Source organism: Stigmatopora nigra, chromosome 22 (genome assembly GCF_051989575.1).
Source record: "Stigmatopora nigra isolate UIUO_SnigA chromosome 22, RoL_Snig_1.1, whole genome shotgun sequence".
Lineage (NCBI taxonomy): Eukaryota > Metazoa > Chordata > Actinopteri > Syngnathiformes > Syngnathidae > Stigmatopora > Stigmatopora nigra.
In genome coordinates, this window is record NC_135529.1 from 6,472,905 (window position 1) to 6,489,085 (window position 16,181).

Consider the following 16,181-nt stretch of genomic DNA (forward strand, 5'->3'; position numbering starts at 1 on the left):
AAAAAATAAAAAACAGCCTAACTTTACTACTTACTTTACTGTCGTTTTTTCCAGAGAATAAGCCTTACTATACTATGTCGTTTTTACCAAAAAAGCCTTACAATACTATGCCGTTTTTTAACGAAAAAAGCCTTACTATACTATGTCGTTTTTTGACAAAAAAAGCCTTACTATACTATGTCGTTTTTTGACAAAAAAAGCCTTACTATACTATGTCGTTTTTTGACAAAAAAAGCCTTACTATACTATGTCGTTTTTTGACAAAAAAAGCCTTACTATACTATGTCGTTTTTTGACAAAAAAAGCCTTACTATACTATGTCGTTTTTTGACGTAAAATGCCTTACTATACTATGTCGTTTTTTGACAAAAAAAGCCTTACTATAGTATGTCGTTTTTACCAAAAAAAAGGCCTTACTATACTATGTCGTTTTTACCAAAAAAAAGGCCTTACTATACTATGTCGTTTTTTAACAAAAAAAGGCCTTACTATACTATGTCGTTTTTTAACGAAAAAAGCCTTACTATACTATGTCGTTTTTTAACGAAAAAAGCCTTACTATACTATGTCGTTTTTTAACAAAAAAAGGTCTTACTATACTATGTCGTTTTTTTAACAAAAAAGGCCTTACTATACTATGTCGTTTTTTAACAAAAAAAGCCTTACTATACTATGTCGTTTTATGACAAAAAAAGCCTTACTATACTATGTCGTTTTTTGACCCGAAAAAAGCCTTACTATACTATGTCGTTTTTTGACAAAAAAGCCTTACTATACTATGTCGTTTTTTTGACAAAAAAGCCTTACTATACTATGTCGTTTTTTAACAAAAAAAGCCTTACTATACTATGTCGTTTTTTGACCCAAAAAGCCTCACTATACTATGTCGTTTTTTGACCCAAAAAAGCCTTACTATACTATGTCGTTTTTTGACAAAAAAACCTTACTATACTATGTCGTTTTTTAACGAAAAAAGCCTTACTATACTATGTCGTTTTTTAACGAAAAAAGCCTTACTATACTATGTCGTTTTTTGACGAAAAAAGCCTTACTATACTATGTCGTTTTTTAACGAAAAAAGCCTTACTATACTATGTCGTTTTTTGACGAAAAAAGCCTTACTATACTATGTCGTTTTTTGACGAAAAAAGCCTTACTATACTATGTCGTTTTTTGACAAAAAAAGCCTTACTATACTATGTCGTTTTTTTTGACAAAAAAGCCTTACTATACTATGTCGTTTTTTAACAAAAAAAGCCTTACTATACTATGTCGGTTTTAAAGAAAAAAGCCTTACTATACTATGTCGTTTTTTAACGAAAAAAGCCTTACTATACTATGTCGTTTTTTAACGAAAAAAGCCTTACTATACTATGTCGTTTTTTAACGAAAAAAGCCTTACTATACTATGTCGTTTTTTAACGAAAAAAGCCTTACTATACTATGTCGTTTTTTAACGAAAAAAGCCTTACCATACTATGTCGTTTTTTAACGAAAAAAGCCTTACTATACTATGTCGTTTTTTAACGAAAAAAGCCTTACTATACTATGTCGTTTTTTAACGAAAAAAGCCTTACTATACTATGTCGTTTTTTAACGAAAAAAGCCTTACTATACTATGTCGTTTTTTAACGAAAAAAGCCTTACTATACTATGTCGTTTTTTGACCCAAAAAAGCCTTACTATACTATGTCGTTTTTTAACGAAAATAGCCTTACTATACTATGTCGTTTTTAACAAAAAAAGGCCTTACTATACTATGTCGTTTTTTGACGAAAAAAGCCTTACTATACTATGTCGTTTTTTAACGAAAAAAGCCTTACTATACTATGTCGTTTTTTAACGAAAAAAAGCCTTACTATACTATGTCGTTTTTTGACAAAAAAAGCCTTACTATACTATGTCGTTTTTTTGACAAAAAAGCCTTACTATACTATGTCGTTTTTTTGACAAAAAAGCCTTACTATACTACGTCATTTTTTAACAAAAAAGCCTTACTATACTATGTCGTTTTTTAACGAAAAAAGCCTTACTATACTATGTCGTTTTTTAACGAAAAAAGCCTTACTATACTATGTCGTTTTTTAACGAAAAAAGCCTTACTATACTATGTCGTTTTTTAACAAAAAAAGCCTTACTATACTATTGTCGTTTTTTGACAAAAAAGCCTTACTATACTATGTCGTTTTTTGACAAAAAAAGCCTTACTATACTGTCGTTTTTTTGACAAAAAAGCCTTACTATACTATGTCGTTTTTTAACAAAAAAAGCCTTACTATACTATGTCGTTTTTTGGCAAAAAAAAGCCTTACTATACTATGTCGTTTTTTGACAAAAAAGGCCTTACTATACTATGTCGTTTTTTGACAAAAAAAGCCTTACTATACTATGTCGTTTTTTAACAAAAAAAAGCCTTACTATACTATGTCTTTTTTAACAAAAAAAGCCTTACTATACTATGTCGTTTTTTGACAAAAAAAGTCTTACTATACTATGTCGTTTTTTGACGAAAAAAGCCTTACTATACTATGTCGTTTTTTGACGAAAAAAGCCTTACTATACTGTGTCGTTTTTTAACAAAAAAGCCTTACTATACTATGTCGTTTTTTAACGAAAAAAGCCTGACTATACTATGTCGTTTTTTAACAAAAAAAGCCTTACTATACTATGTCGTTTTTTGACCCGAAAAAAGCCTTACTATACTATGTCGTTTTTTTGACAAAAAAGCCTTACTATACTATGTCGTTTTTTGACCCGAAAAAAGCCTTACTATACTATGTCGTTTTTTTGACAAAAAAAGCCTTACTATACTATGTCGTTTTTTGACCCAAAAAGCCTCACTATACTATGTCGTTTTTTGACCCAAAAAAGCCTTACTATACTATGTCGTTTTTTGACAAAAAAGCCTTACTATACTATGTCGTTTTTTAACGAAAAAAGCCTTACTATACTATGTCGTTTTTTGACGAAAAAAGCCTTACTATACTATGTCGTTTTTTGACGAAAAAAGCCTTACTATACTATGTCGTTTTTTGACGAAAAAAGCCTTACTATACTATGTCGTTTTTTGACGAAAAAAGCCTTACTATACTATGTCGTTTTTTTGACAAAAAAAGCCTTACTATACTATGTCGTTTTTTAACAAAAAAAGCCTTACTATACTATGTCGTTTTTTGACCCAAAAAGCCTCACTATACTATGTCGTTTTTTGACCCAAAAAAGCCTTACTATACTATGTCGTTTTTTGACAAAAAAGCCTTACTATACTATGTCGTTTTTTAACGAAAAAAGCCTTACTATACTATGTCGTTTTTTGACGAAAAAAGCCTTACTATACTATGTCGTTTTTTGACGAAAAAAGCCTTACTATACTATGTCGTTTTTTGACGAAAAAAGCCTTACTATACTATGTCGTTTTTTGACAAAAAAAGCCTTACTATACTATGTCGTTTTTTTGACAAAAAAGCCTTACTATACTATGTCGTTTTTTAACGAAAAAAGCCTTACTATACTATGTCGTTTTTTGAGGAAAAAAGCCTTACTATACTATGTCGTTTTTTAACGAAAAAAGCCTTACCATACTATGTCGTTTTTTAACGAAAAAAGCCTTACTATACTATGTCGTTTTTTGACAAAAAAAGCCTTACTATACTATATCGTTTTTTGACGAAAAAAGCCTTACTATACTATGTCGTTTTTTGACAAAAAAAGCCTTACTATACTATGTCGTTTTTTAACGAAAAAAGCCTTACTATACTATGTCGTTTTTTAACGAAAAAAGCCTTACTATACTATGTCGTTTTTTGACAAAAAAAAGCCTTACTATACTATATCGTTTTTTGACGAAAAAAGCCTTACTATACTATGTCGTTTTTTGACAAAAAAAGCCTTACTATACTATGTCGTTTTTTGACAAAAAAAGCCTTACTATAGTATGTCGTTTTTACCAAAAAAAGGCCTTACTATACTATGTCGTTTTTTTAACAAAAAAAGGCCTTACTATACTATGTCGTTTTTTAACAAAAAAGCCTTACTATACTATGTCGTTTTTTGACGAAAAAAGCCTTACTATACTGTATCGTTTTTTGACGAAAAAAGCCTTACTATACTATGTCGTTTTTTGACGAAAAAAGCCTTACTATACTATGTCGTTTTTTAACGAAAAAAGCCTTACTATACTATGTAGTTTTTTAACAAAAAAAGCCTTACTATACTATGTCGTTTTTTGACCCAAAAAAGCCTTACTATACTATGTCGTTTTTTCAGAGAAAATGCCTTACTATACTATGTCGTTTTTTCAGAGAAAAAGCCTTAAGTTAAAAATGACAAACTGGAAGCATGCCCTCTTCCCCCCTCCAGTTGTCAATGATGACAAATGAAGCTCAGGGCTGCCACTGAGACAGTCTCCAGGATTGGAGACCGGGACGGTGACATGAAGACTCCACTCAACTCTGATTTAGCCCTCAATTTTTCTCAATATTTTACTCAACAGGACAAGATATACTAGTACTAGTGTGTGTCCTTTGCTGGTCCCAATTACTGGTAGTGATACCGGACTGGATAAAAGAGATATGTATTATCAAAGGGGCAGGTGGAGGGGGTTTCCCTGAAAAAGACAGTTCCTTTTGTCGTTGGTGGACAGTGTGTAGTCCACGTGTGGTGTGGCCCCTGTGTGCGCTCTTTACGCCTGTCATTCAGCTGCAAGATCACAGCTCCGCAGGTCAGCGCAGGTTAAGCAGCATCTGTCATCAGAGTGCCACTATACCATTGTACGAGGAGAGACATGCGACAGTGAACTTTTCCTAACCAACAACCTCCTTATCATCTATGGGCTCCACATCTCTCAAAACAACAGGAAAAGCTTGTGAGAACCACTGAGGTTGAACTTGACCCAAGTTGAGGAAGTTCTTTTGACATTGCAAGTCAATATGCGGTAAACCAAAAATAAATTTCCTTGCCAAGGAAAACTTGCAACCCACTGGCAAAAGTGGCCCCCAGAGGACACGTATACAAAAACATGGCAAAACTGTGAATGGAATCTTCACTGTGACACTTCCTCAACAATCATGTACCAGGATATGAAGGCACGTGTTACAACAAACAATATTTCAACTGCGCAACTTGCTATTTCAGCTACCAAGAATCCCTCTTGATTGGCCTTTTCATTTGTTTAAGTCAGCCAGGCATAGCTGCCATGTGTCATATATACCAGCATGTTGATCAAAAGGGAGATGTGCATACAGGAGAATATTATGAGTTTGTGTGTAGCAGGTGGTGCGTAGGCAAGTCTGGCCATCTCCAATTTTAGAAACACTATTATCTTGTTTTAGGTCAGCAATAACTGGTTTCCTTCCACAAGAACAAGAAAACTCTTCCAAACAATGACAAAAGGCAATGTCACAGCTGCCAGAGAAGCAGCACTTCCTGCTCTCTTAAAAAACACATTTAAGGTCAACATCTCCCCTCTGTGGAAGTTAATTTAGCTCTTTTAGTGCATATTTGAAAAACAAAAAGGGAGATCAATTAAAAAAAGGTAAGAAATAAGATCCTGAATTTGCCTTAGGACAAACATCATAGCATAAGTGCATAATAAAAACTGACTAATGGTTGAATGACAAAAAAAAAAGTATTTTCTCTCAAAATTCATTTCATATTTAATCACATATATATTTAATGTAACACTTAAGGAATTAAAGGCAGAAATGGCACAACATTCAATCCTATGCTTACCAATTTTCAAAATTGGCTCAAAAACATCTGAAAACAAAATGTGATTTTTATGGGTAGAAATTTAATCATTTAGGACAAGACAGTATGGCTGTATAGCACAATAACACTTCCGGCCTGTCTCAGTGTTATGACTGTTATTTTTTTTTTTAAAAATTGAAATGTTTAATTTTAGCCAGCGAGTCTTGTCAGACTGCAGCAGGAATTAGAACAAAGACAAAAATGTGTAAACTATGTGTATTGGTGACAAAAACATTTATTGGCCATTTGGGTGACACAAACAAATGATCATCATTTGTCTGTACAATGGCCAAATTAACACTTGGTACAAACCTGTAATTAAAGCTAAGTAAGTAGCTAACGGAATATTAAAATAATTTGTTAAATCGCCAGAATGTTTATCAAATTATCTTTTTTTTTTGTCCTAATCATCCGTTCATAATTTAAATTCTTTGGCTATAAAATGATACGAATGAATGAAATTTCAGAAGGGGGAGATGAATGGGTAATACAATCGAAATGTCTACGGATTCTTATGATTACAAAAGCAAAAAGAAAAAAAAACTCCAATAAGAATCAAATGTGACGTGTACATTACACTAGTATCGATTCAAAATGATAGCCCTTAACTCACCACATGATTTTAAAGGCTATACTGAAAGTGCACTGTGGAGTTGAAACTCAGGACTAATATGGCATGTCCAACAAACAGTGAAAATTTAGAGAACACAAACAAAAACAAGACAAATTAATTCTAATTACATTTGACTAGCAAGAGATGTCACAAAGCCCTGCAATCGCTTGACTCCAAACAGTCCTGTAGCTGCTACAGCAATAGTAAGCATTAACCTTCAGGTCTTTGAAATGGTCAACCAGTAAAGAGAGAGGTAGCTAAAGCAAGCGGCTGGATGCAGAGGTACAGTAGGTGGAATAGGTCCAAAAAGGTTCATAGGTTAAGGCAAGCTGTGGACATCGCTGGTTTGAGATAGCCAGTGGTAAAGCACTCATGTAAACACTGAGAAAAATGACAAAGCAAAAAGCTGGCTGAACACAGTCGGCTTTACCAGCAAAAAAAAGACAGGCGAGCTTCTGTAGTGGACAGGGTAAGGTGGGCCAAGCAGCACCATGCTTGAGAGGACTAGCACCATCAGTGGCTTTTTTTTCCAAGTGCATTTTGGGGATGGGAATACAATTTACTCAAGAATGCCTTGTGAACGGGGGCGGGCTTGTGTTGGACATGGGAAGAGGAAAAGCACATCCGCTGAAATTAACATCACCTGGCCAATCACGGTTGCATGAATACACCCAAAATGATCAGTCACTGCAAAGGCATTTGCACCTGTGAGTATGTGCTCAATGGAGCAGTCGTTTGCAGAATTGCACCAGCGTGATTGTCAGTGTAGGTGCAAAGGGTGATAGTAATCTCTTAATGGTAGTTGTGCAGGAGTCGGGGAAAATAAAGTATGAATCATGCATGCACTCATGCTAAGGAATGCAAACTGTTTAGCTATTGTGTACAGCTAAAACTGTAAAGGGGAACTGGGTATCATCTCGGGAGGAATGTTTTGGGGCTAAAAACTAATCAGAAGGTAACATTTGGTCCAATACATGCAATGTAGGTTTGGGGCTAATTTTGCTCTTATTAAACATATTTAATAAAATGTTTCATAGCTACTCAGAAGACCACAACACCAAAATGAAAATCAGTGAAGATCGTTTCGGTTTCTACAAATCAATTCTTTAGTGAATAGAAAGCTTATGAATGGGTGCAAGCTATGAAACTGCTGTATTGATTGTATGAGACCACCCTACATCTTGTCCACAACCTGAATATTTAAAAGGTAGGGGGAAAAAAAGTGCCACATAACGAGCCCTGCTAGCGGCCACCATTGCTGCTGTTATAGTGGCTGTTTGAAATCTTCCGCTGCTTTATTCATCTGCAGCACTGGTCCCTCTGACGTCACCTTTTTTGCGGAGCTGTGGAAGATAAGAGACCTTGTTAATAAAGTATTTCTGTTAAAAATGCGGGGATAAGCACTTCAAGTAAATTGATGAACTGAACTTTTTTTCAATTAGATTGAAAAATTATTATAACATCACAAAACATGACACAAAAACAACAACAAACAAACTATTCTTATCTTGTTTATGTTGTAGGTAGATTAAAAAAAAACCTTTCATTTCAGATATTTCCACCCTGAGGCTGATGGCTTTGGAAAGCCAATTAGTGTTTGAATCTGATAGCTGAGGACATTAATAGAAGCGTTTGAACTAACTGTGGCACTAAACAGAGGAGCGGGACAGATGTGATGAAACGGCATCAGGATTACCTTGCTGCTTCCGCCACCATCCAACATCTAACTCTCGGCCCCATCCTCTTTCACTCAATCACCACGGAGGCTGCTTCTCAAAGGCAAAATTCCATTTGTATGTTAATGAAGCAATAGGAGCCATCTTGAAGGTAATCGGTCCTTTGGCCCTTTTCCTTTTAGACCGTCTTCTCCCTCTACTCTGACAGAACCATTTCTGGTGCACACAGTATGGACTGCTTTGTTCAGAGGACGCATACATTCATTTCTGAAGTTGTCCTTCACCCCATTCAGCCAAGACATTGTATGTCGCAGTGTCTATGGGCTAGCATTGCACATAAGTATCATCCTGTCCAGCGGCCATAACCTTATCCTAGGCACATTCTTCTTTGATGGTAACCAATGTTTACTTACTCAAAGGGAAAATGGAAAACATATGCTAGTGTAATTCTGGTAGAAAGTAGGGAATGTCTGAGTGTTTCCCACTTAGGCAAGATCAGTACAGTCCAGCCTGTATTCATCCATTTTCTCCTCGTATGGCCAAAAGCTCAAATATATTTAGGAGTTCCAAGAGAAAATCAGTGGGTAAGGTTTCACTGAGAATGTGAATTACTGAGATAAAAAGACTGATTTACTTCTCTGACTTGTACTTTTTTGTTGTTGCAGATAATGGGTGCTAAAATCCAGTCGTCGGTTTGTAACTTGGGCTGGGTTGTTTTGCAATGTGCATGCGAGATTGTGAAATAGAGTTGCACACATTCACATGACGTATACACAAACACCATCAGAGTGAACAAAAAGCCATTTGACAACACCAAAAAAAGAGTGAACACAAAAAAATCTGCAGCAATAGAGAACCCAGAGATAAATACGGGGAGACTGGGCTCTACCTGGCCTGGCTACTCCTCTGCAGCCTTTGTGCCACATACGGCACCCTGTTTACGTATCTAGACAGGAATGAAAAGTACAGTACATTGGACAAACCAGCAAGGCAGTCCGGATATGTTGAGCTTGTCAAGTGTGAAACAATTAATACCAACTACATCAATTACTGTAAAACAAGGTCAATGCCTTAAATCAGTTGTCCACTATCTTTTTTTTACACCACGAAGTGAAACCTTGTTGTTAGGGTTATTATTATTATTATTACTGGAATGCCTTGTCCATTGCCACAGACTGTGATTGCTTTTACTGGATCACTGTATAAACACACATTTCCATAAATGATGAAATAAAGCAGTTTGTGTTATCTTTCTTGCCACGATTTAGAAGCTCGGAAACGTGATAGTTTAGAATGGTCGCTGACTGGTCGGAAAAAGTCGCTAATTATGGCAACAATGCTGTGCTGTCCTCTGTGCTGACAACCATTAGTGGGCCCATTAGAAGGAACATGCTCTGTCTGACCTACCCAAGCTTCTTTAAAAAAAAAAAAAAAGCCCTGACAATGAATCTTTGTGCACTTACCTCATCCAGTTCCTTCTGAGTCTCTGCCTCCATTCGCCGTATATCATCCATTGTTAGCTCCACCCACTTGTCAATCCAACAGAAAAGCTGACGGTGGAAGTTGGTGAATATCCTCTTTTCTTGCTGAAACAGTTTCAGGGCCAAGGTTAGTAGAAGTAGATTGAAAAATGAAAGAAATTAAAAATGTCCATAAGACGTTAAATTTTTGCGAATGTAGATTGTTTTACACATTCAATACATTTTAAAAACTACATTTTATAGGACAAAAAGTAGTTAGAAAATCTATATAAAAAAAATCAAATTGAGACCAAGGAGCGTCAATCAAAATATTAATTTTGTCAAAATAAATGGTTGAGAGTGTGCACAAAACTAACCTCATGAATTAAATTCTCCACTTTAGTTTGAAGGCCGAACCATTTAAACTTGACTGTAACCAGTTTGTAGGCACACATTCTAGGACAGTCGTTCTTGGCACTGAGCTCTTTCTGGTGAGAAGAAAAAGCAAAATAATATCAAATAAAATGAATTCAATGAATTCAAACCATCTAACTTGAGGGCCCCAAAAAGCTACATAAGAAAACCATGAGTTATGAATGAGTCATACAGACAGTTGAAAGACTATTGAAGACCCATCTTGGCAGCATTTAAAGCTTTAAAAAATTAATTAATACATAAAGCCGTGTATGGAAAAAATTATCAATATATTCTGCTTTGCACAGATAAAAGTGCCCTTATCTTTAACACTTTGGAAAACCATTCTACACTTCTTGCTGTCCTCTGAAGAGAATAGAAGAGTGGGGTGGAGGAAAGGGAGGGGAGGCAGTGGCGGAGCAAAGTGGGTAAACTCCAGATGAAGGGACCAGTTCTCTGCCTCAGCCCCGACAGTGACACCGTTCCCGAAAGACATGCCTTTGTGGCCAGGGAAGGCAGATAAAACGGAAGCGGAGATGCGATAAGGTCGGCGCAAAGCTGGTTACATTATTAACACCTACGACTCGCTCGCCCCCAGAACACTCGCAGAGAAGCCTCAGAGAACACCTGTTTAATTAATCACTTCATTCTGGCTCAGTATTCCAGGAGAAAAATGCCACAGACCTGCCTCAGTCACCCCCATGTCACTGCTGTTTGATGCTGCCATCATGGAGAAAAGCGAGAGCAGGGAAATGAGAAACATTTCTAAATTTGCAGTGGGTTTAGAAAAGTTGTCGTGGCAAAAGGAGAACTTCACATGAAACGCATTCTACATCAAAACACTTACGGTGACATTTCTTCTCCCCCTCTCTGTGCCCCACTCAAAGGAGCAGAAGTTTTGCAAAATACAAAGGAAAGAGATATGCAAGCATGTGTGTATGCAGAGATAGACAAGAGTTTCTTTGCCTCATGAAGTTGCCAGTAAACTGTCCCTCTGTTGTGAAACCTTTTTTTCCCACTCGAGACTATTTCAGTGTCCAGTGAGGATGGGGGAAAACTAATTAAAAACAAATATGAAGTTCAACTTCTGTATTCATAGTAATAAAAACATTTGGCTGCCCTTGCTCTGCAAAAATAAATTCTAATGAACAGTATTAATCTACTCATCAATAAGTTGTGGAGTTGTGGACAAAACTCATCTGCCATTTGAATCATATGCTGCATTTACACTAAAGTAAAACCATCACGCAAAAACAGATCATACAATGCCACCATTTTTGGTTCATATACTTCATAAGCGCTGTAAATACTCTAATCTCATAATATTACAATGTATGTCCCGTAGCATTGACCAAAAGACAGTTTTGTTTCGAATCTGATCTAAGCTCAAGAGAAATAAGTACCTTCCAGAATGGTCCAAGTGGTCCTCTTCCCGTCTTCACTGACTTGAACTTGGAGGGGTCTTCATCTTGCTTATAGTCCTATTGTGACCAAAATTGAAATAATCGTTACAAAACAACAAGACTTGTTCAATGGACACTAACTTAAGGTTAAAAATACTCATCGTTTCTTATGGTTACATACTGTATCATACAGAAAGAAAATAATAACTGTAAGGTATTCTAAATGGAAATGTACCATAAACATTCTGCAACTTTGTACCACTTCCATGAATATAATTTAATGTCATCATTACAACTAAAATAACTTGTTTTAACTATTTTCAAATTGGAAGAAATACTAAACATACAGAAAACATTGGCTGAATGTACCAACTACGTATCAAATCATCAATTGCTCGAGGGCTCAGCAATTAAAAAAAAAAAATCATGATTAGCCCAGCAGCTTAAAGCTATTTTTCAGGGTGATCGGTCAACAAGAGGGTGAAAACTGTGGAGAGACCGCACAAGCACAGTAATTTGACTGTTTTAATGCTGAAAGCTCGATCACTATAACAATGCAGTGTGCTGCACTAATGAGGTCTGTGAATCAATGTGCCGTGGCAGACAAAAGGGAGAAACTCCACCAGTAAACTAGAGTACATAAGAGCCCTGGGTGCATCCTGTACGTTTGTCGAGAGCTGCCATACGAAGAACTGTGAGCTGTAATTACGCTAACAAACTCATCGGTGCAGGCGGTGCGTCCCGGGGCCTGCGGCCATGCCCGAGGCTGAGAGCTGATAGGGCCCTTAGACACAACACACTCCTCCAGAAAGGCAAACATGTCCGCCTCGTTAACTTCCCAGGGCAAAAAAAAAAAACACATTGCGCTAGCGAGTACTACGAAATGAGGCAATGTGATGTTAATAAGAGCAGTAACGACTAACTACCTAAAATCTGGATTTTTCTCCACCATCAAGTGTGAAAAATTGTCAGGTAAGGTCCTCCATAATTAACCTGGAGACCTTTAAACCGTAAAGGTGAAGCAGTGTATTAACGCTTGTGATGCCTTTAAGTTAAAGAATTATTTCAATTAAGAGGCAAATTCAATTTTCAATATTTTGAACAGTTTTAATGGCTAAGAGATGCCAAAATGGCAGTGCCCCCAGCTTTAAGAGTGTAGATCATGAAGATAATGCCGAATTTAAATTTATATATGCACATGTATTGTGGTTTAGTGGAGTATAGTTAACAAACAGTCAGTTCCTGTCTTTGTTTTGGGTACAACTTACAAAGACCATGCTTGATAGCTATTTTGGGCAAGTCCTGAAAACACGGTGTGGAACAATATGTTTACAAAAGCGGAAAAGACCAAATTGTATTTCAGTAACTCGGGAGATTATGTGCTAAGAATCCATAAGCACGGGATAATTAGGCCTGAAAACCAATCGATTGCGAACAGTGTAATAAAGATATTTTTCCACCTGGAGGCGCCACACAGTTCAAATGTTTACTTACAGAGGAGCAGACGTGACTTCCGTCTGCAATGTCAATAGGTACAACAGCAACTTGCTGCCAGGAGGAACGATCAAGCTTGTGGACCTAAAAAGCCAAATCATTCATATAAAAGTACAATTAAAAACACATTCTGGCATACAAAGACACAGTATATGGAGTTGTGTATTGTGATTTTACTAACATTTTCTTGTGTTCCAAGATCAGGTTTATGCCACGTCTCAATCTTGATCAGGAAATTGTCTTTCATGTATTCATTCTACAAAAAAAGTGTCATCGTTAATGACGCACAGTGCTTTGATCAATAAAAACACCAAACATCCAACCAACAAAGACTACCTACCGTCACTTCTGATCAAGGATAGGCGGCAGGAGGAAAAAAAAGAAACATGACATTAACCAGATAAGAATACAACGGGAAGAGCCAAGAACAACGGGAAAAGGGCTCACCAGTTCTGCAGTAGGGATAGGCATTCCAGGCTTTTTCATGAAATACAAAGGCGCTTTCTGGTGCCAATAGTTGAATAAATGTTGGAACACGACTGCGGAATGGCGGGATCGGGAAGCAAAGAGATGACTTTGGTGAAAAAGCAAAAATGTACCTACCATAGTGGCTGACTTGTGATTAGCAACAGTAAACATATAGAAACTACGGGTCAAAAGTATGTACAGTTTCTTATTTAATAACACCAGTGTGTGTCCAAAGTTGACGTGTGGGTGAAAACAAAACAGGATTGTGGCAGGAACCAAAAGTTGTGTGATACTGCCACCATCTGATTGTACACCGCAATTACAGTGCAATAGTCAATATTTAATGTGCAACTAACCTTTTGAGGCGGTAGATTTTGTGTGTATACTGTCCTTTTTCTCCCTCCTTTTCATAGGGCTCATTTCTTAATACCTCGATCCCTTCACCACCTCCTGTTTCATTTTTACTTGCTTCAGCCACAGAAAACAACTGTCCAACTTGATACTGTAAAACAAACAATTTTCAGAATAGAATCAAATGTGAGCCACAAGCAATTGGAAGAACACGGCAAAACAAAATAATGGACTCCAGGGATGACTTGACACTTATTTTTCACATTTGTGTTATATATTTAAATGTGCTATTGTCGGTTATGATTGGGAGAATATACAATTTAATTCCCAATTCATGTATGAAATGCTAATGTGCATTTTGATTCAAATGCTTGTTAGAACTCAAAATTGAACTCTACTCATCTTTAATTCTTTTCATTTGGAAGAAAGAGATACACTCACCTCCTCAACACTACAAGGTAACACCACACGGCTAGAAAAGGAAAAGAAAGAGATGATTAAAATGTGAGCGCTATAGTACTGCATTTAGTACATCAATTTAAATACATGTCAATACTTTTAATCACCACCCCTGACATCAACCCAATAGAGGCAGATCAGATGTAATTTTGTACTAGACATGCTGATAATCAGTGCCTTCATTCAGTCTGGATTATTTGTATTTTGGGGCAAAAATTTGTTTCAACTTGGAATTTCTAATGGTCCCTTGGAACAAAAGGACTCAAAAAGGTATCATTTGTAACACACTGATACGTCAGATTTTAATGGTATAAAAAAAACTATCACATTGCTCAAATTTCATGGTTCAAATACAATACAATCGACCACATAGGATTAATTCTTTACTTTGGATAGTCTAATAAATGACATTTTTGCATAGAGTACAAATGAAAGTTTGTGATTCCTTATTTTGAAAGGTTCAACCATCGTCAACAGGAAGTTATCGTGTGTTGTGCTGATTATCAGAAAATTTTCTAGTACAAAATTACTTCTTATCTCCCCTAACCTAGATGAAATGTAGGTAGTTTGACTGTGCTGTTTTGAACAACGAAAGGCAACAGAAGCAAATCTGATAATCAGGAAAAAAAGCATTTGGTATCCCCCAATCGCGTGTGTTTAGCAGCGGAAGCCCTGCCTCCAAGACGACTATTCAACCAAATAAAACAGAACACTGAACATTTTCAAAACCGGAAAAGAACACTTTGGCAGATCTTTTCGAGGGTAAAAGCGACTGCAATCACAATTCGATGTGAAATAAATGATTTCAGACTATCACGGTAGTTGGATACCATCTCGGTACTTTAGAGGCATTGTTTGCTTGAAGACTAGTAGCCATCTGCTAACCAGCACAACGTTAACACTCGTGTACCTGGAGGTACACAACTATCGAACACACACAACCAGACTATTTTTTTTAGCACACTGGGATGCCTGTAGTGTGTGAAAATCTATCTGAAATAGTAATCGGGAACGATCGCGACATTAAGCCATACTTAAATCTGCATCAGCAGGGACCCTTCCCACCTCATTTATGATCAACATTGGCTAAGTGCTAGCTAACATAGCGTGCACGTCAAATGAAGTTCAACTTTGCGGAAGAGAAGTCACACTCACGTTGCAACAACCGTACGGCAGTACGTTAATGATTAAGTTACTTTATATGGATTAAAGAGGGAAACTGAGATAACATTAGCTATTGATGCCGGTAGGCCACAAAGTAGTTCTTGGGCAACGCCACCACCCTTCCTCGTGTTACCATGTCAGTCCGTCAGTCAGTGATGAAAAGTTTCCGAGTAGCGAGTATCCGATCCCTGAACCCCGCCACACCCAAGCTAAACCCATATTAAATCTACATTAACAATGATGTTGTAAACAATAATTTGTATTAATATCTCACTTACTACTCCTTGATGAGGACCATTGTCTTGTATACTTGCTCCGACTCGACCTGTACGTCGTACCGCTAGACGAGTGCGACCGCTGATTGCAGCTGACGTCATCAGCTGTAAAGAACAATATTTCGCCCCGCCCCAGCTTGTCGCTGATTGGCTCGACGCTACCTCTCATCATGTATATTAGCCAGTAAAATCTATTTCACGTGGCTGAAAAAGCCAGTCATTTTACAGTATATGTTGGATTTCATCACTGGGGCAAAAACAGAGATGGCATGAGCATTCATATACACACTCTTCTTAGTTCAAATATTTGCACAAGAAAAAAAAAGTTCATTTGAAAAGCAGAACTACTGATACAATCCCTAAATGCTGAATCTCAAATATCAGAAAAGAAAACCCTGCAACTCAGACTCCTGAAAAGAATACTAAAGTTTATTTGTGTATGTGTATATAGTAGTAGAGTAGAAGTATATTATTATGGGGAAATCTAGTGTCCAATAAGCCTATTCATGTCTTTGGAATGTGTGGGTAAACCAAAGTGCCCAGAGAAAATCCACACAGGCCCGGAGAGTTCATGCAAACTCCACACAGGTAGACTTACCTGGATTTGAACCCAGGTTCCCCACTGTGAGGCCGATGTGCAAACCACTGGCTCCGCT

General features: G+C 36.8%; 1 protein-coding gene across 1 annotated transcript; it reads right to left on the reverse strand.

Annotated features, from left to right (window-relative positions):
* Window positions 1-5,642: 5,642 nt before the first annotated feature.
* On the reverse strand, window positions 5,643-15,662 carry LOC144215428 (phosphatidylinositol transfer protein beta isoform-like). The gene is made up of 11 exons (XM_077744353.1): window positions 15,529-15,662; window positions 14,069-14,099; window positions 13,633-13,778; window positions 13,256-13,347; window positions 13,149-13,156; window positions 12,990-13,064; window positions 12,809-12,892; window positions 11,315-11,392; window positions 9,875-9,985; window positions 9,501-9,623; window positions 5,643-7,704 (listed from the first exon to the last, which is right to left on the reverse strand). The coding sequence occupies exons 1-11, from the start codon at window positions 15,546-15,548 to the stop codon at window positions 7,657-7,659; spliced, it is 816 nt and encodes a 271-aa protein (XP_077600479.1). The 5' UTR covers window positions 15,549-15,662; the 3' UTR covers window positions 5,643-7,656.
* Between the last annotated feature and the right edge of the window lie 519 nt (window positions 15,663-16,181).